This window comes from Chrysochloris asiatica, unplaced genomic scaffold, assembly GCF_000296735.1.
Source record: "Chrysochloris asiatica unplaced genomic scaffold, ChrAsi1.0 scaffold00018, whole genome shotgun sequence".
Lineage (NCBI taxonomy): Eukaryota > Metazoa > Chordata > Mammalia > Afrosoricida > Chrysochloridae > Chrysochloris > Chrysochloris asiatica.
This window is the reverse complement of record NW_006408536.1, coordinates 20,537,831-20,557,337: the sequence shown is the minus strand read 5'-3', so window position 1 is coordinate 20,557,337 and position 19,507 is coordinate 20,537,831. Positions and strand designations below refer to the sequence as shown.

The following is a 19,507-nucleotide window of genomic DNA, read 5'->3' as shown; positions in this document are numbered from 1 at the left end:
CCCCATTTTAAGTTCCTGGAAGCACACATCCATGGTTTACTTCACCTTTTAAAACCCCACCCTTCCCCCCTGCCATTCCGAGCACTGCACATCTTGCAGGAATGTCTCCCCGTTTTTTAATGTGTTTATTGTTTGTAAGTCCATGTTACAATCAAATGTTTATTTGGATTTCTAGCAGATTGTCAGTCTAGTATTTTCACTAAGACTGCACCAAACACTGACTGGGTGACCCCTTCTCTTGGTCAGGACACCCTGGTGGAATTTGGGTCTTTCGACCCTTCCTGCCTGATGCCCACCTGCCCGGATTACTGGACCTACTCGGGGTCTCTGACCACGCCACCACTCTCCGAATCCGTCACCTGGATCATTAAGAAGAAACCAATAGAGGTTGATCAGGGTCAGGTAAGCTCCCTCTACAACCTGGACCGAAGCAAGTTCAAGTGCACCCTCTTTTTTTTTCCCTCTTAACTTTTTATTCTGAATTGAGTGAAGGTTTCTGAGGAGCTTCTGGTGGGTCTTAAATGCAGACCTTGAGGTTAATAGTCCAGTGTCTACTCTGCAACGCTACACCAAGACTCTTCTTATATCAGTATCTTTTCATTTCATTGGTTTTCCCGTGTAATTTCTGAAGCCACCTCATAGTAGTCTATTTCATAGATCTTGTTGTTAGGTGCTGCACAACCCAAGGAAACACTGTATATGTTATTATTGGTATTTGGGTTATTTCTAATCTTTGGCAGTTTGCCTGAATCAGCCTGATTCGGGCATCTTCTCAGTGAATGAGGGCAGGGGCGTAATATGGGCAAATGCAACCACTTTTTGGTGCTTGCCTGCTGGACTTGGCCTGGCCTGACCTGAAGTCTGCACCAAACACATCCTCATGGGCTCATCTGCTGGGCCCGAGGCCTTTTCTCTGTAGCTCCAGCAAGCCTGGTGGTGCTGGAGAAGTGTGAGTAGAGCTGTAAGCAGTGATCCTAACTTGGCTACTGCAAAAGTCCCAAGGCCACGGGCCCCACTGGAGAACAAGTGCCTGAGACGGAGATGCCCCTCTAGGACTGAGGCTGTGTGGTCCAGAGTGCAGCCACTAGTCAGTCACATACAGCCAGTCACATTGAAGTGTAAAGATGTGAACAATGAAATGAAAGAAACAGTACAGTTCCTCGGTGGCACTACCCAGTTTTGGTGCTCAGCAGCCATGGGTGGCTTGTGGCTACCGTAATGGCCTGTTCCCTTGGTCAATGCCCGTCCTGAGAATCCAACTGCCATTGAAGACATCTGCGTGCATTGCTTCACCCACATGCCCAGGTGTGCTGAGCAATTTACATAGACATTACTTATGTGAATGATTCCGTTACAATTCTTGTAAATTGTATGGTTGCTATATACTTGTACCTCAGGCCTTTCCTTTATTGTTCTATCAAAATCAGTTGCTGGGGAGTCGACTCTGACTCATGACACTCCCATGTGAGTCAGAGTAAAACAGAGCCCCATAGGGTTTGCGGGGGCTGCTTTTTCAGAAGTAGATTGCCAGACTTTTCTTCAGCGGCACCTCTGTGGACTCAAACCTCCAACGTTATGGTTAGCAACTGAGCACATTCATCATTTGTACACCCAGGGTCTCCCATGATTCCATAAACTGGCTCTTGTACCCATCTGAAGATGAGGTGCCTGAGAGAAAGGAAGGAAGTGGCCTGCGAAAATGGCTGATCTAGGAGGACCCTAATCTTCTGATCACTCCAGGTGCCTCCCTCATCCAGTGTCACACAGCCCGCTGCTTTTCCCCACACATGGCGAGCATTTTATTCCCACCCGAGAAGGGAAGGCATTGCTGCCCCGAAGTGGCTTTTTCTTACCTGTATCCATTTTAGTCAAGTGCTTCAGGGTTTGAAACACGAATGTAATTTATTCATTTACTAAAGCTGTTTTTCTCTTGAAATTATTTATGTTCCCTGCTTTCTATTTCTAGCTCGAGCAATTTCGGACCCTGCTTTTCACATCAGAGGGGGAGAAAGAGAAAAGAATGGTTGACAACTTCCGTCCCCTTCAGCCCTTGATGAATCGTACTGTCCGCTCGTCCTTCCGACATGATTATGTGCTGAATATACAGGCAAAACCCAAGCAGCAGACCAGCCAATCTGCCCCCTAAGACATTCACATCAAGGCAGTATTTTCTCTTAATACACATTTAGCTTTAACAAATTGGTAATGAGATTATTTGAGATGGCTGCACTTTACTAATATAATAATTGATTGTAATGATTATCGATGCACTTTTCTTGGTATGGGAGCTTCCCATCAGTCTTTGCGGAAAAGCTCTTAGGTGAACAAATTCTTCCTTTTCTCAATAATGAATGATGTGTAGCACTGGAGTACCAGCAAGACATGTGAGATTATCTTCTCCTGGCGCCCACTCTCTGATGGGGCTACCTGTATGTCTGACTTTTTTTCTCTAGAGGTATAAATAGGGGTGATAATCAAACTGTTTGGCAACTGGTAAGACACAGACAGGCACTTACTTACCAAGCAGAGAAGAAGCCTGGTAGAAGCCACTCTCAGCCCCATCTAGTGCCTCGTGGCCGAACATCAGCCTGTTTTGCTTCAGAACGTGAATGTGTGCTCTTGAACAAGGGCTTCTCGTTAAGTATGTTGGTCCTGATATTTCACTGTCTTTGCTAGTACTTGATAGGCTTATTATTAATTGATAATATAGATTGTGTATTTTATAACTAGAAGACCACAAGGACTTTTACTTAAGTCCTACAATCTTTTGCATTTCTGAAGATCAGATGTTTTACTTTCACGTAGAAAACACATGCAGAACATTTGAAAGAAAATGCCTCAAGTGTCAAAACTTAGAATTCTTTCATGGCGCTTTTACAGAGATATTTTTCAAAGGCTTATTAATTGAACCATCATAGTTTATGGTATTATTTGTACACTGTTTTATAGACTGTGATGATAAGTTGGTAATATTTTCCACGCTGACAGAGCTTGCCTTAACTTCCCTTTAAAGCTGGTGTGGCACTATAGGATAAGCAAGGTCAATTTGAACTGCAAGGTAGTGGTTCAAACCCAACAGCCGCTCCTCAGAAACCCTATACAGGGTCACTGTGAATCGGAACTGACTCGATGGCATTTAACAACAGCAAACTTTATTTAGTCATGAGATGATGTTCTCTGCTTACAAGGCAGGCACACAGTCAGCTTCAATTTTCCCATTTATATAGTCATTAGGAGATTTCTGTTACAATAACAGGCAGAGAAACTTCCCAGATAGGCTAAAATCGAGATCATTCCATGTCTTCTGAAAAACCCATGCCACTGTTCCTCTAGCCCAGAAGCCTGTGCTCATTCAAAACTCAAGGTTACATCAATAACTAGTAGTATTTTTTCCCCCTCTAGTATGTTAGTCCTCCAATGTACAAGATAGGGTTGGAGTTGGCTGTGGCAATATTTGGGGATATCTCTGCTCCAGAAAAAAGGAGATGGCGAGGGCATTAGTTTCTCGGGTGCCTGCCCTCATTGGGAAAGGGGAGCATGTGTGTCATTTGTTGCTAAGTGTCGTCAAGTCACTTCTGACTCATAGTGACCCTGTATAGGGTTTTCAAGGAGCAGCTGGTTAAGTTTAAACCACCAACTTTGCAGTTCAAGTTAACCTTGTTGTCCAGCGTGTTATCCTACAGTGCCATCAGAAGCCTTCGTACGATGTTGTTAGCTGCCCACTTCTCTTTAAAGGGAGGAAACACCTAAGACAGGCCTTCCCAGCACCCAGGCTTCCCACAAAGACCTCTTCCAAAATCTTAGCACAAAAATCTCTTTCAGTGGATGCTACAAATGGGAGTGAGGACCTATGTACAGAAAATCCCTGCCTTCTCCTTAACTTCAGAGGTACAAAGGATGCCCTGTCTGTAGGGTGTTAGTAGGGTGCCTGCCCCTCCTGGTTGACATGTTGCTCTGCTGTAATGATTCATTACTCACAGCCCTTGTTCCCTTCACACTCACTGGGTGTCCTGTTTGAATTCTGCAGTCACCGTGTCCTCAGGTGATGGAAACTGCCTTGTGGATGTGGTTTCTTCTGTGCCTTAGTCATATAACCTCCCTGCCCCACCCGCACCCCACCCCCCCACCCCACCCCCCCGTGCCCAGCAAAGGGGCACTCTAGATTTCCTGGCTCCTGATACACCTTAGCAAGAAAGTTTTTATGTCCTTCCAGAAGCATTTTGCATATACCTTCTAGGCAGAAGGGGAGAAATGTCAAAAGGGTGGAGAAATAATTTTGATATTAACATTGCTGCTCACCTTCCTTGAATGAATAGATCAATAAAACCCTTTCTTTATAATATTAACATTTGCTGAATGAGTTTTTCTTCCTGTTAGTTCCTTGACCTGTATGAAGGAGCTTCAAAAAGTTCATGGAAAATGCCATGATTTTTCTATGAATGTTGTGATTGTATCAATTACTTCCCCATGTGTTACAGAGTATCCCCGTGTGTTACAGAGTATCCTCATGTGTGTTACATACTATCCCCATGTGTGTTACAGACTATCCCCATTGTTACAGAGTAGAGCTGGTTCAGAGGGTTTTCTTAGCTATCATTTTTACAGAAGCAGGTCAGCAGGACTTTCTGCTGACTCACCACTGGGTGAGTTTCAGCTGCTAAGCTTTAGGTAAGTAGAGTGCAAACCATTTGTACCATCTAGGGACTTTGGGGAGCATTTAAGATATCTGTAAAATGACTGAGACACCTTTAAATATGTAGATCAGAAAGTGACTGGATAGCTCAGATAGGATTTACAGGTAGTACCCAACTTAAGGAGCTCTGATAGCGTAGTGGTTACGAATTGGGCTGCAAACCTTAAGGTCAGCTGCTCCGCGGGAGAAAGATGAGGCGTTCTGCTCCCATAAAGATTTACAGCCTTGGAAACTCTGTGCAGGGTCACTATGAGTCGGAATCGGAACTGACTCCACAACACATAACAACCCCACTTAAGACGTACTCGACTACCACAAATCACACTTAAGACCACCTAGTTTGTTTTCTTTGTGTATATCTTATCATTAGTACTACATATAATATCATCCTCAGATGTTCACTCACCGACAGTCAAGAGTGGATTTATAAAGATAACTGATAATAAAATAATAATGAAAACTTAAAAAAGAAGGGGCATTTGACTTACTTCAGAAGTGACTTATGATGGAGTTGTTGCAACAGAACCCTGTTGTAAGTCATGGACTGCTTGTATTAGAGTAACAGTATTGAATTGGGTGATCGTTGACACAGGAAAACATTGGTTTTACATTCAACCTATCGTATTTCATTGCATTGCAATGATTATAGTCCCCTTCATGCATCATCATTCAACAGTATTTCCTTCTATTCCCTCTGTTTGTTTGTTTTTTATAATGGACACAAGAACACTCAGGAATATATAATCATTTAAACAGCCAACCAAAGGGCACATTCTGCAAGTCTGCCTCCTAGCCACCAGCACACAGCCTTTCTCTTTCCCTGAGTCTAGAGTCCTCAGCAGCTCCCTCGCCCCTTGTCCTCATCTCTGTCTCCATCTCTGGTGTCTCTGCTTCTCTAAATAAGGTCCCACTTTCCGCTCGTGCTTTTCTCCCTTTATGGTTCCAGGGGTTCTCTGTTCCTGTACTGTAAGATTAACTACTCCCCCCTTTTTGTTACAAAAATTCTACCTTTACAGTTGTGACTATCATTTATTGCCTTTTTGATTCAACTTTTTTGGCTATTCTTTCATATAAAGCTTTATTGAACAACAATGGATACAGTTAATTTAAGCAAATAAGCTCTCATTGTACAGTATAATCAGTTGGTCTAAAGAGCTCTGGTAATGTAGTCATTACGAATAGGGCTGCAAAACTCTAGGTCAGTAGTTCAAAACTACCGGCTGTTCTGCAGGAGAAACATGAGGTTTTCTGCTCCAGTAAATATTTACAGCCTCGGAAACCCTATACAGTCACTGTGAGTCGGAACTGACTCCACAGCACACAGCCACCACCACCAAGTAATACTGGCTGCTTTACAGATAAATAGTAATGCATTCTTTAGATAAATTTTGCTTTGATTTCTTCTTTGTGGATTCAGCCCATCTTCTGAGATGGTATTTTGGTTTGGTTTTAAGTATACGCTCTTGCCAGTGTTTTTCTCAAACCACCAGCAGTTAGTTGTGTTACGTAGGGCTAATCATTCAACGCTCCCCCCTTACACACACACCCAATTGAGTAATAAAAGACTCTATATACTTCTTTTTCACACAGTCATTTCTAGCAGTAAATACTTGAACTTTTGGGGTTCAAATATTTTCTCCTGAAAACATGAACTATAAATGTAGGCATTTTACCATAGCAGAGGGCTAACCTGAAATGTACATACTTGAAAATAAGTTTATGTTGCCTTTTAGGGCAAGAAAAATAGCAAATGTATATTATGGTGCAGAATAACGGTTAACTTTGTTTATCCGAGCATCATAGAATCATGTTATCTATGTGGTCGCTACAGCTTGGAAGTGGAATTGGCTTCCAGAGCTACTTTTGTAAGGGAGTTAACTTCAGCCATTCAAACTCATTCATGAAAATTCATTGGGAACCAGCTTAATTAACCTAAAACGCAAATACGAGAAACGTTCATGGAGAAATTTCATGATCATTAAATTCCGTTTTTTCCGCGAACTTTTTGAAGGCAGGGCAGATGGCAACACCAAGCCTCAATGATTACCCATTACCTTCATAGTCTGATGAACGTTCATGAGCTCGGCACCGAAGGCTCTCCTCCGTGACCTAGCCCCAGCTCACCTCTACCGCTGTATTCCTTGACTCGCGCAAATTGCACTGGACATTCGATTGCCCAAATTCTTATTTCCGTCCGATTCCACACTTGTTTCCCCTTTCAGCACTCCCCTACCCTTTTCCACCTGCAGTCAAAAAACACAAACAGAACTCAGGCATGAGAAAACTCTCCCAGAACCCCCAGGTGGGCTACATTACGTGAACGTCATCTTTGCACGGACCATATATATTAACTTTGTAACTGGTCCTTCTTGAGCTCTCGCTTGTAAACTTGGAGGCTCAGGGGACCCCCTTGCAGCCCTGGGAACTAAGCTGTTATTCTAAACCCGCTGGTGGGAATGGCCGGGGACGGATCTGGGGCTGAGATAGGCAGAGCCGCGAAGGGGGCGGGCATAGAGTACCGTCAGAAAGGGGAATTCACAATGTGTGGGACAAGGCTTTGTGAATGGATGAGCGGACAGGGAGAGGTGTCAGCGTAACCGACTATAACACGGGGAAGGATAGCAATTAAAAAAAACACTAGTGAAGCACTGAGTAGAGAATGACTTCCAGTAGAGATGAGATAGGAGTACCAGACGACTTTTCGGGACGGCGGCATTTGCGTGGGCAGGGCTTTGGAAAAGGAACAACCGATGGGAGATCCTCTCTTTCTCCTGCCTTTGGTTTCTCCAGGGCTTAGGCGTGCTCGGGAGGCCGAGCCGCATTAGCGTCTGCGCGCAGCCGCTCTCGCCCTTGGGCCCACCTCTTCCGGTTGACTCTTGGGGCGGAGCGCGCTGAAAAGATGGCGGCGCCCGGGACTACGGTGGTTCGTGAGAGACTGAGGTAAGCTTTGCTGGCGGTATGAGCTGAAGATGGAGGGGGAGGAGCGGGCCGGGACTGAGTGTGGAGAGGGGGCGAGCGGGGAAGAGAGGCTTGCTGGGCCAAATAAGCTCACCGCTGCTACAGAAGGGGCTTCGCGCCCGGAACTGGAGGTGAGGAGAGGAGCAGGTGGCGGGACGGAGAAGATCCTTGGGTAGCTGGCTGCTATAAGATCACTTCTCGGGAAGCAAGATCTCACCCTCGATCACCCGAGCAATTTTCTATCACTGTCCTGTGGCTGCGGAGAGGGGCGCTCGGGCCACGGTGCAGTTGCGACCACTGATTGGTGTGTGTCTTGGGTTCCAGCCACCGACAGTACAGGGCCGCCCTGAAGAAGGAGAAGCGAAAGAAGCGCCGGCAGGAACTCGCTCGCTTGAGAGACTCAGGTAACTGACTCCCTAGTCCTCTTGTCTGCTTGTGTCTGCCTTCCACCTTTGCTCTGTGATGCACTAAGTGTCAAGGAAGAATTACTGTAACGGCTGCCTCCCAAGTAAAGTTTCCATTGGTGGTTTTGTTTTTTTCCCATTAGACCTACTGTTAGCATCCTAAAGGCGGGAAAGAAAGCTCTGCCGCGTCCTCACCCGCTGAGTGTGTTTATAAAGTAGCTGATTGTACAAGTTCCGCACATACTGGTCCTCCGCTGAGAGCTTTCTGTGTAAAACCGGCAGTCGAGGGCTTTCATGAGCCATTTTGCAAAATTTGTTTTCTCAAGCTTAAGTTATGTAAGGAGACCCTTCCTTGAGTCACATGATTATTAGACTTTTTAAATATGTACAAGCAGAAAAGTTCGTCGGAAACTCTTTGACTCCACAACCAAACGGAATGATACTGAAGGGAAATAGATGCCCAGCAGCTCAGTGATACTGATTATTTTGCTGTGCTTCTTTGGAGTGTGAAAAGCTTTGTTGCCTGGTTACTTACCAAGGATCCCTGCTGGATACGTGTTAAGCTGCTCACCACAAGGTTCGTGGTTCAAACCCACACCCATAAAGAATACCAGGCCTGGAAACCCTTAAGGAGCAGTTCTGCTGTGTCCTGTAGGGTTGGTATGAGTTGGAATCGAATGGATGGCACTGGATGGTGGCGGTGGTGGTGACTTACCATTTGTTTGTTTGGGGGTTTGTTTGTTTTTTTAAGTTTTTATTGTGATTGAGTGAGAGTTTACATGAGAGAACATTGGTTTTACACCATTGTTTCATTGCAATGATTACAATCTCCTCCGTGCATCAATCATTCAACAGTATTTGTTTCCATTCCCTCTGTTTTTCTTTTTTTTTTTTTTTTTTTTTTGAGAGGGGATGTACACAAACACACTCAGGAATATATAATAATTTAAACAACCAAAGAACACATTTTACAAGCCTGCATACTGGCCACCAGCACACAGCCTTTCTCTTTCCATGAATCTAAAGTCTTTAGCTGCTCCCTCTCTCCATACCTTCATCTCTGCCTCCGTCTCTGGTGTCGCTGCTTCTCTGGATAGGGTCCCACATTCCACTTGTGCTCTTCTCCCTTGATGGTCTTTGGGTCCTCTGTTTCTGAAATCTAAGATTAACTACTCCACCCTTCATTTACTCACTATTGAATCATAAGCATCTTATCCCCATCTCTTTTCACCAGACTGGTCTAGACAAGATGAAAACTCTTCAGTGGGGAACCATTTGTGCTTGCTATTGAAACAGTTTTGTTCATTAGCAAATACTTTGTTCACTGTGGAACCTTCATTGGTACAGCTGGACATGATGCCTTTTAGTTGTCATATGGCAGAATCTGTGATTGATTCTTTTTTTAAAATGCTTTATTGTGATTTATATGATAGTTTACATGGGAGAACATTAGCTTCACATTCATCCTATCGTATTTCGTTTCATTGCAATGATTACAGTCCCCTCCATGCATCATCAAATAACCACAAGCCCGCCTCCCTGGCTGTCAGTAAATAGCTCCTCTCCCTCCCTGAGTCCTGTGTCCCCTGTCACTCCATCTGTCCACATCATCTCTGTCTCCATGCCTGGCTACACTGCCTCTCTGGGTAGGGTCACACTTTCCTGTCTTTTCACTTGATGGTCCCAGGGACCTCCGCTCTTGGGCTGCAAAATCAATCACTCTCCTCCTTTTTCCAAAAACAAAATTAAAAAATCTGCCTCTACGTTTCTGACCCTCACAGTCAGTCCTGACGGCACTTATTCACTATTGTACCATAAGAGACTTATCCCCATTTCCTTTCGCCAGCCCGGTCCCATCCCAACATTCAGTGGAGGTTCTGCCTGCCCCTGCCCCGCCTGGAACTAGGCTTCCTCTTGAAAGCCAGTCACTTCTTGCCTTTATAGCCCCCCCCCATTTTGGTCTGGGTAATTTCTAGCCCCCTTTAAGGTATTCCAGTCAGTTATAGACTGCAGACAGACTTACATGTTATCTATTGTGATGTTTCTGGCTATTCCCCCCACCCCCAACCCCAAGTGTCTATTTCACAATGGTAGACAAGGGAGACCAAGGTTCAAAAGACAGCCTAGCATCCTAACATTATTCCCCTCTTTTACCCTTTCAAACCATGCCTCAATCCCTGTATCTTGAAGCCCTGTTATTCCAAAGTTGTGCATACATCGTCATGTACCTCTGTCCCACCTAGCCTGTGTGAACCTGCTTAATTGTTCTCCCGTCCGCCTTGTTCTTCTTTTTTCCCTCCCCCTTCTTGTGTATTGCCAGCCACCTCCAGCACCCAGGCTCTCCTGTGTCTATTCCCTACACTGTGCTCTATCTTCCCCACCCTCCTCTCATCCCATACATCCCGGTGATCAGCAATTATATATATATATATATAGGGGTTTTATTTTCCCCCTTTTTGGGTGTGGGTTCTTTTTCTTAGTCCTTTACAATAATTGTCCTATGCAGTATTCCTCCTTTTGTGACTGACTAATTTACTCAGCATAATGTCCTCATTCATGTTATGTGGTGGCTTGCAGTTTTCAAAGTAGCATAGTATTCCATTGTGTGTATGTACCACAGTTTGTTTATCCATTCTTCCATGGATGGGTACTTTGGCTGTCTCCGTCTTTTTGCTATTGTAAATAGTGCTGCTATGGACATTGGTGTGCATATATCTACTCGTGTTATGACTCGTATTTCTTGTGGGTAAATACCAAGTAGAGGAATTGCTGGATCATAAGATATTTCTATTCCCAACCTTCTGAGGAAGCACCATATTGCTTTCCAGAGAGGTTGAACCATTTTGCAGTCCCACCAGCAATGCAAGAGGGTCCCGGTCTCTCCACATCCCCGCCAGCATTTATTATCCTCAACTTTTTTAATCTTTACTGTTATTGCTGTTGTGAGATGATATCTCATTGTTGTTTTGATTTGCATCTCTCTAATGGCTAGTGATTGTGAACATGTCTTCATATGTTTGTTGGCTGCCCGGATCTCCCCCTTGGTGAAGTGTCTGTTCATGTCCTGTGCCCATTTTTTAATTGGATCATTCATCTTTTTCTTGTAGAAGTGTTGTTGTTGTTGTTGTTGTTGTTATGTGCCGTGGAGTCGGTTCCGATTCATAGTGACCCTGCATAGGGTTTCTGAGGCTGTAAATCTTTACGGGAGCAGAAAGCCTCATCTTTCTCCCGTGGAACAGTTGGTAGTTTTGAACTGCTGACCTTGCGGCTTGCAGCCCAATTCGTAACCACTACGCTACCAGAGCTCCTTAGAAGTGTTGTAGTTTCCTATATATTTTAGAAATGAGTCCCTTGTCTGATGTGTCATTGCAAAAGATTTTTTCCCATTTTATGGGTTGCCTTTTAACTCTTTTGGTGAAGTCGTTTGATGCACATAAGTTTTTAATTTTTAGTATGTCCAACTCATCTATTTTGTCTACTTTTGTTTGTGTACTTTTCAAAATGTTTGATAGTCTGTATATGCCCTGAATTAGTGCCCTCACATTTGTCCCTATTTTTTCATTGATGTCCTTCATAATTTTGGGATTCACATTTAGATCTTTGATCCATGCTGAGTTCGTTTTTGTATAGGGCATGAGGTACAGGTCTTGTTTTAGTCTTTTGCATATCGCTTTCCGGTTCCGCCAGCACCATTTGTTAAAGAGACTATCTCCTCCCCATGCAATATGCCTAGGCACTTTGTTGAAAATCCGTTGATTGTATGTGGATGGGTTAATTTCTGGATTCTCGATTCTTTTCCATTGATCAATGTATCTTTCATTGTACCAGTACAATGCTGTTTTGATCACTGTAGCCATGTAGTAAATTTTGAAATCGGAAGTAAGAGACCTCCAACCTTGTTTTTCTTCTTAAGCAGTGCTTTGCTTTTCCTTTCCATATAAAGTTATTAATTGTCTTTTCCATCTCTTTCAAGAATGTTGTTGGAATCTGGATTGGGATTGCATTATATGTGTAAATTGCTTTGGGCAGTATTGACATTTTCACGATGTTAAGTCTTCCTATCCAGGAATATGGAATGTTCTTCCATTTCTGTAGGTCTCTTTTGGTTTCTTGTAGTAGTGTTTTGTCATTTTCTTTGTATAAGTCCTTTGTTTCTCTGGTTACATTTATTCCTAAATATTTCATCCTTTGGGTGGCTATTGTAAATGGTATTGCTTGCCTAATGTCCTTTTCAGGGCTGTTATTGTTGCTACAGAGGAATCCAACTGATTTTTGTAAGTTGATCCTATACCCTGCCACTTTGCTGAATCTTCCGATGAGGTCTAGTGGTTTTTTTTACTGAGTCTTTAGGGTTTTCTATGTATAGGATCATATTGTCTGCAAATAGAGTTTTACTTCCTCTTTGACAATTTGGATGCCTTTACTTTCTCTATCATGCCGTATAGCTCTGGCTAAAACTTACAGTATGATGACAAATAGGAGTGGTGACAAACTTGTCTGGTTCCCATTCACAGATGGAAGGCTTTCAGTTTCTCTCCATTGAGAGTGATGTAGGCTGTTGGGTTTGTATATATGCTCTTGATTATGGTGAGGAATTTCCCTTCAATTCCTACTTTGTTGAGTGTTTTTATCAGGAATGGATGTTGGATTTTGTCAAATGCCCTTTCATATCAGTTGATATGATCATGTGGTTTTTTTTCCTTTTTCATATTTGTATGGTGGATTACATTAATTGTTTTTCTAATGTTGAACCATCCTTGCATCCCTTTTATGAAACCCACTTAGTCATGATATATTATTTTTTTAATGTGCTGTTGGATTCTGTTGGCTAGCATTTTGTTGAGAATTTTTGTGTCTATGTTCATGAGGGATATTGGTCTATAGTTGTCTTTCTTAGTGCTGTCCTTCCCTGGTTTTGGTATGAGGGTTATCTTGCTTCATAGAAAGTATTAGGGAGTTTTCCATCCTCTTCTATATTCTGGAATAATTTGAGTAGAATTGGTGACAGCTGTCCCTGAATGTTTGGTAGAACTACCAGTGAAGCCATCTGGGCTTGGTCTTCTTTTAGTTGGGAGTTTTTTGATGACCTGATCAATTTCTTCTTTTGTTATGGGTTTGTTCGAGCTATCTACTTCACTCTGAGTAAATTTAGGTAGGTCATGTTTTTCTAGAAATATATATATCTCTTCTAGGTTTTCGAATTTGTTGGAGTACAACTCTTCATAGTATTCTGTTATTATCCTTTTGATTTCATTTGGTTCCATTGTGACATCGCCCATGTGGTTTCTAATGCAAGTTATTGTGTCCCCTCCCTCTTTTCTTTTGTTAGTTTTGCCAGTTGTTTGTCAATTTTATTAATCCTTTCAAAGAACCAGCTTCTTGTCCTGTTGTTTCTTTCTATAGCTTTTCTGTTTTCCATCTCGTTTATTTCTGCTCTTATCTTTATTATTTCCTTTCTTTTGGTGACTGTAGGTTCCCTTGCTGGTCTGCTTCTAATTGTTGGAGATGCTGTGTTAATGTGTTGATTTTGGTTCTTTCCTCTTTTGGGATGTGCGCATTTATTGCAATAAATTGTCCTCTCAGCATTGCTTTCGCTGTGTCCCAAAGATTTTGGTATGTTGTATTTTCATTCTTGTTCGTTTATAGGAACTTCATGAATTCACGTTTAATTTCTAATTTTACCCAGTCGCTTTTCAGCAGGGTGTTATTCAGTTTTCAGGTGTTCAACTTTATTTCCTTGGTCTTCGTATTGTTGATTTTTAGTTTTATAGCACTGTGGTCTGAAAAGATGCTTTGTAGAATTTTGATGTTTGTAAATTTATGGAGGCTTGCTTTGTGACCTAACACATAGTCAATTCTGGAGAATGTTCCATGTGCACTGGAGAAGAATGTATATTGTGCTGTTGTTGGGTTGAATACACCGTAAACATCTATGAGTCAAGTTGGTTGATTGTGCTGTTTAGTTCCTCTGTAACTTTGTTGAGTTTCTTTCTGGTTGTTCTGTCTCTTTTCGAAAGAGGCGTATTAAAATCTCTCACCATAATTGTAGATTTATCTATTTCTGTCTTCAATGCTAGTAAGGTTTGCTTCATGAATCTTGATGCTCTTTCATCAGGAGCGTAGATATTTACTATGGTTATGTCGTCTTACTCAGTTGACCCTTTGATCATGAAATAGTGTCCATCTTTGTCTCTTATTCTGGTTTTTATTGTAAAGTTTACTTTGTAGGAGATTAGTATTGCCTCTCCTGCTTGTTTGTTCTTGCAGTTTGCTTGGTGTATATATTTTTCCATCCTTTAATTTTTAGTCTGTTTTTGTCTTTGTGTGTAAGGTGTGTCTCTTGCCGGCAGCATATTGAAGGGTCTTGTTTTCTTGTCCATTCTGCTATTCTCTGTCTCTTCACTGGTGCATTCAATCTATTGACATTCAGTGTAATTATCGATAGATATGAATTAATTGCTGCCATCATGTTCCTTTTTTGGTAATGCTGTTCATTCTTTTGTTCTGCATGCTGTTGGGTTTGTGTTTTTTGTGCTATTTCTTGTTGGTTTCTTCTTAGTTTTTATGTTTGCTTGTTCTGCTTGGAAGTTCATTTTCATGGTACATTGTGAAGTATTAACTTGCTTTGGGGTAACCTTAAGAAGAAGAAAAAGTCTCACATTTTTTCTCTCCCTGCTTTAGATTTTATGGATGCTAGTCTTTCCATCGTGCCTGTTTGGACTTTTGTCCTGGCAAATTGCATTCAGAGTGAGCCATGGTGGAGAGTCAGGGGATCATCTACTCTGGCAGCTTTAATCAGTTCCAGGAAACAGGTTACTGGTCTACTCAAGATGACGTAGCTACTGGCAGAGACAACACTAAGCATCTCTCTTTGGATCCTGGCTCCTTGTTTTACCCATTCGGGCACACGATTCTTAGTGGTGTTTCATGAATTCTGTGGACTAAGGGATAATGTCGTTCTTTCAGTGTAGCACACTTGAATGAGCAAACATTACCCAGAAGGCTAGCATATTGAAAGCATAAGAGTGCATTCTCAAATGATTGGTAGAAATTGCTGGATCATAGATCTTTCCATTACTGGTAGCCACTTTGGCACCCAGTTCTGATCCAGTTCCTCAGAAATGAGCTGCCTTGTCCACAAACTAAGGGAACATGAAGTATAAAAAAGGAGTGCTGAGCAACTGGTAGATTCAAACTGTCGACCTTGCAGTTAGCAGCCCAATGGGTAACCCGCTACACTTAACAATTCTTAATGTTTTTGTTGTTGGATGCTTTCGAGTTGTTTCTGACTCATAGCCACCAGCTACTTCTCAGAAACCCTATATAGGTCCGAGGAGGACTGGCTGGTGGCTTTGAACTGCCACCTTGCGGTTCAGATCAACCTTGCAGTCCCCTACAACGACACACCTATGGTTGTTGTTAAGTGCCGTTGAGTCGGTTCCGACCCATATCGACCCTTTGTGGGGTTTCCAAGGAGCAGCTGGTGAGCTTGAACCACCGATGTTGCAGTTCAAACTGCTCCGCAGTCTGGTGCATTAACCCACAGCGCCACACCAGGACTCCATAATTCTTAATTGTTGTTGTTGTTAAGTGCCGTCAAGTCGGGTGCGACCCATAGTGACCCTGTACAGGGTTTCTGAGGCTATAAATCTTTACGGGAGCAGAAAGCCTTATCTTTCTCCTGAGGAACAGCTGGTAGTTTCAAACTGCTGACCTTAGGGTTCACAGCCCGATTTGTAACCACTACACTACCCTAAAATCATTTAGACAGCTACCCTTTATGTTGGAAGACCTACCTTGAGCTCCATTCTTGTCCTGGTGTGGTGCTGAGGAATAAAACCCTAAGGCTGATTTGAACCACAAGGTTGGCTGCTTAAACTCGCCAGCTGCTCCTTGGAATCCCTATACAGGGTCTCTGAGTCAGAGTCGACTCAAAGGCACTTCACAACAACAACAAACGAGAAACATGGTGAGCTGTTTGACTTTTCAAAATGAGATGCTTTGCAATGAAGACATAGCCCATTTTATCAATATGTTTCCAAATAAGTGCTATAGCATAGTAGTTACGAATCGGTCTGCTAACCTCAGAGTCAGCAGTTTGAAACTACCAGCTGTTCCGCAGGAGGAAGATGAGGCTTTCTGCTCCCATAAAGGTTTGCAGCCTCGGAAACCCTGTACAGGGTCGCTATGAGTCAGAACCAACTCCACGGCACATAACAACAACAACATTGAAAAAAAAGGGGGGGGGGATAGTTCTGATAGCACAGCTGCTAAGTCCTCAGCCGCTAACCATAAAAAGGTTGCTAGTTTGAATCCACCCAACAGCTCTGCAGGAGAAAGACCTGGCGATTTGCTGCAGTAAAGATTATAGCCTAGCCTCAGTGATGTTAAGTGCCTCTGTTCTACCTTCCGTAGTGCCTAGGCACTTAGAAACTTGTAAGCCGCCATGCAAGGCACAGTTGGTCTCTATTCACCTGGAGCAAGAGAAGAAGGGAGACCAGAAGAACTGGATGGTGCCTGCCTTCTATTACTGAACATTTAAATCAAAGATTCTATAGAAGACTCCTGATCAAAAAGGGAAAATGCTGAACTGAATTGCAAATTCTCATGGACTAAAGACTTCCTGGAGGTTGGATGAACTCCTGAAACTATTGCTCTGAGGTTATCTTTAAACCTTAAATCAAAAATATCCGCTTGAAAGTCTGCTTAAAACGAAACAGTAGTTTACCTTAAGTAGTAGAAAAGGTGTGTGCTGTGAGCATTGTGTGGGACCAAATTCACCACAACTTGAAAGACTAGGTGAGAAGCTTAGTGGGCAGTGAGTTCATGTTAATGAGGGAGGAACAAGTCAGAAGAGGAGGGCGAGAGTAGTTACACAACTTGAAGAATGCAATCAGTGTCATTAAATGGTTACATGTAGAAACTGGAGGTCTAGTGGGTTACACGTTGCAGTGCTAACCGTAAGGTCAGCAGTTCAAATCCACCAGGCGCTCCATGGGAGAAAGATGAGGCGCTCTGCTCCCACAAAGATTTCCAGCCTCAGAAACTGTATAGAGAGTCATTATTAGCCAGAAACGATGCGGCAGCATACACAGCATCAGCAGTAGAAACTGTGGACTTGCTATATGCTTTGCTGTGTATGTTCTCAACAACAACCAAATCAAATAATAATGAAGTAGTTCTGCTTTGTCACTTGGGGTCCCTTTGAGTCAAACATAGATTGGATGACACCTAATAACAACAGTATAAAAATGATTGCATAATTCATGTATGGTATAATTAGATACATTATACATGTATGTGTCATTGTACACCTTTACTTAGATACGTAAAGAAAATGATACCCTCAGAACTCTTCGCCTCTTGTTGAGGGTATGTGAGCTTGATTTGGGGTTGGGTGAGGGCTTAGTGAGTCAGTCAACAAATATGTTGGGGTATCGGCTATGTCCAGGCAACAACCAAAAAACCAAACTCCTTGCCATCTCTTTGACTCTGACTCCTGGGCTGTAGTTGTAACAAGAGCAGGTCACCAGGTCTTCCTCCCACAGAGCTGCTGGGTGGGTTTGAACCTCCAACTTTTTGGTCAGTAGTTGAGCACAGCATTTGCACCACCAGGGACCTTAGTCTACAAGCACTCCTCTGTGCCGGGTTCATTGAATTCTCTAGATTGTTGTGTGCGTGAGGGCTTGGCCTCTTTTGTTGTTGTTTTTGTTGTTGCCTACTTTAATTTCAGGTGGCTTTAGAACAACAGTAAGGACTCCTGGTGTGGCGCTGTGGGTTAATGCGCCAGACTGCACAGCCGTTTGAAGTGCAAGGTCGGCGGTTCAAGCACACCAGCTGCTCCTCGGAAACCCTATACAGGGTCGCTATGAGTCGGAATCGACTGGACAGCACTTCACAGCAACAACAAGGGCAGTCAGTTATTTTAATTATCTAAGACTGTGTAAGCCTTTGGTTACACCTGTACTCAATGTTTATGTTGTTGTTTGTCGAGTCAGTGCTGACTCATAGCGAAAGCGGCTGGTGGGTTTGAACTGCCAGTCTTGCAGTTTGCAGTCCAGTACTTATCCTACAGCGCACATCAGGGCTCTGTTATATATGAGACGCACAAAATGTTTTCCGTAGAAACCTGAGAGCTTCTGTTTTACTTCCTTAAGGGTGCTTCCGACTGCCCCCCACCTCCACTTTCCTTGCCTTTTTCCACTCTCTCAAATTTATATTTTGAATTGGAAAAGATATAAATTTTTATTGTACTAAAAATAATTTTCCCATTATTTTATTTTGTGAATGTTGCCAGGTACAGAAGATTGAGACAGTAACACAATAAGACATCCTTGAAAACAAGCCTTGCCAGTTTTGCCTTACTTTCTGGTTGCATTGCTAGGTAGACCCACCCATGCTTTTTTTTTTTTTTTTTTTAAACCATTTGCAAGTCTGTTGCAGATACCATGAATGTCACCCTTAAATACTTCAGTTTTCCTATGCTAAGAATAAGGACATTCTTCTACAGAACCACAGGATCAGACTTGCTCCTAACTAAAGGAACTCTAATATAAGTGTGTAACTTATCAGCCATATTAAAACTTCCCTCAGTCAGCATGGATTCGGTTAAAATTCCAAGCCCTGGTCTTGTAGAATGTTCCATATTCTGGATTTATCTGATTGTGTTTTCATGATTAGCTTCTTAGGATTCTAACTAATGTCAGATTCCTCCACTGTGAGTGAGGCTAGGTGTGCTTCTTGCCACCAAATTACCTCATTCAAAAGGATTTGGAGATGGAAATTAATATTCTCTTGCCAACAAGGTTTCATGTAATATTCTCGGCATCTTTGTCTGAATTCATTTCTACAGTGAGGGTATTTTCTTATTTATTTATTTATTTGCTAGCCTTCTGTTCCCTTCCACACCCCCACCACCTTGTTGAGTATCATTATGGAGCCATGGGTTGATTTGTTTAGTGTAATGTGCTCACCACTACATTACTGTTCTTTTTGATGCGCAGATTGTTCCAAATTTGGCTGTTTGGAGTCCTTATTAGAAAGTTTTAAAAGCAGGTTCACACCATGTTGTAAAGTTGTTTTCTGGGTTTCTTTTTCGATGCAGATAGTATAATAACTCGTTTTAATTCCACCAGGACTCGCTCCAAAGGAAGCGGAAGAGGAAGAGGAGGCTTTTATTGAAGCATGCCAGCTAGAGGAAGAGAAGCTGTTGGAGATAGAGAGGTCAGCACTGATTTCAGCCCGTGAAGTCCATGCCTTTAAGGCTCTGCTTGTACAGGTGTCATTTTTCCACCTGTGCACAGTGACACCTGCAAAGGCCAGAACCTGTAAAAGACAAAAACCTGTTCAAGAATGAAAACTCCAATATGTCCCACGGATGGAGGACGGTAGGGAGAAAATGTTGGCGATCCAGAAAAACAAGGCAGTCCCAGTGAACTCGAGCTGCCACGGG

The 19,507-nt window shown here is 42.8% G+C and overlaps 2 protein-coding genes across 2 annotated transcripts in view; both read left to right on the top strand.

The window, feature by feature from the left end:
- CA5B (carbonic anhydrase VB, mitochondrial) overlaps nucleotides 1-2,240 on the top strand; it is a 48,640-nt gene extending 46,400 nt beyond the window's left edge. The window contains exons 9-10 of the mRNA XM_006835688.1: nucleotides 247-402; nucleotides 1,967-2,240. Of these exons, the coding sequence (XP_006835751.1) occupies nucleotides 247-402; nucleotides 1,967-2,146 (336 nt within the window). The 3' untranslated portion in view covers nucleotides 2,147-2,240. The remainder of the gene's footprint in view (nucleotides 1-246; nucleotides 403-1,966) is intronic.
- Nucleotides 2,241-6,769: 4,529 nt separating this feature from the next.
- Nucleotides 6,770-19,507, top strand: part of ZRSR2 (zinc finger (CCCH type), RNA-binding motif and serine/arginine rich 2) — a 36,319-nt gene continuing 23,581 nt past the window's right edge. The window contains exons 1-5 of the mRNA XM_006835687.1: nucleotides 6,770-6,827; nucleotides 6,943-6,995; nucleotides 7,491-7,633; nucleotides 7,976-8,055; nucleotides 19,191-19,278. Of these exons, the coding sequence (XP_006835750.1) occupies nucleotides 6,770-6,827; nucleotides 6,943-6,995; nucleotides 7,491-7,633; nucleotides 7,976-8,055; nucleotides 19,191-19,278 (422 nt within the window). The remainder of the gene's footprint in view (nucleotides 6,828-6,942; nucleotides 6,996-7,490; nucleotides 7,634-7,975; nucleotides 8,056-19,190; nucleotides 19,279-19,507) is intronic.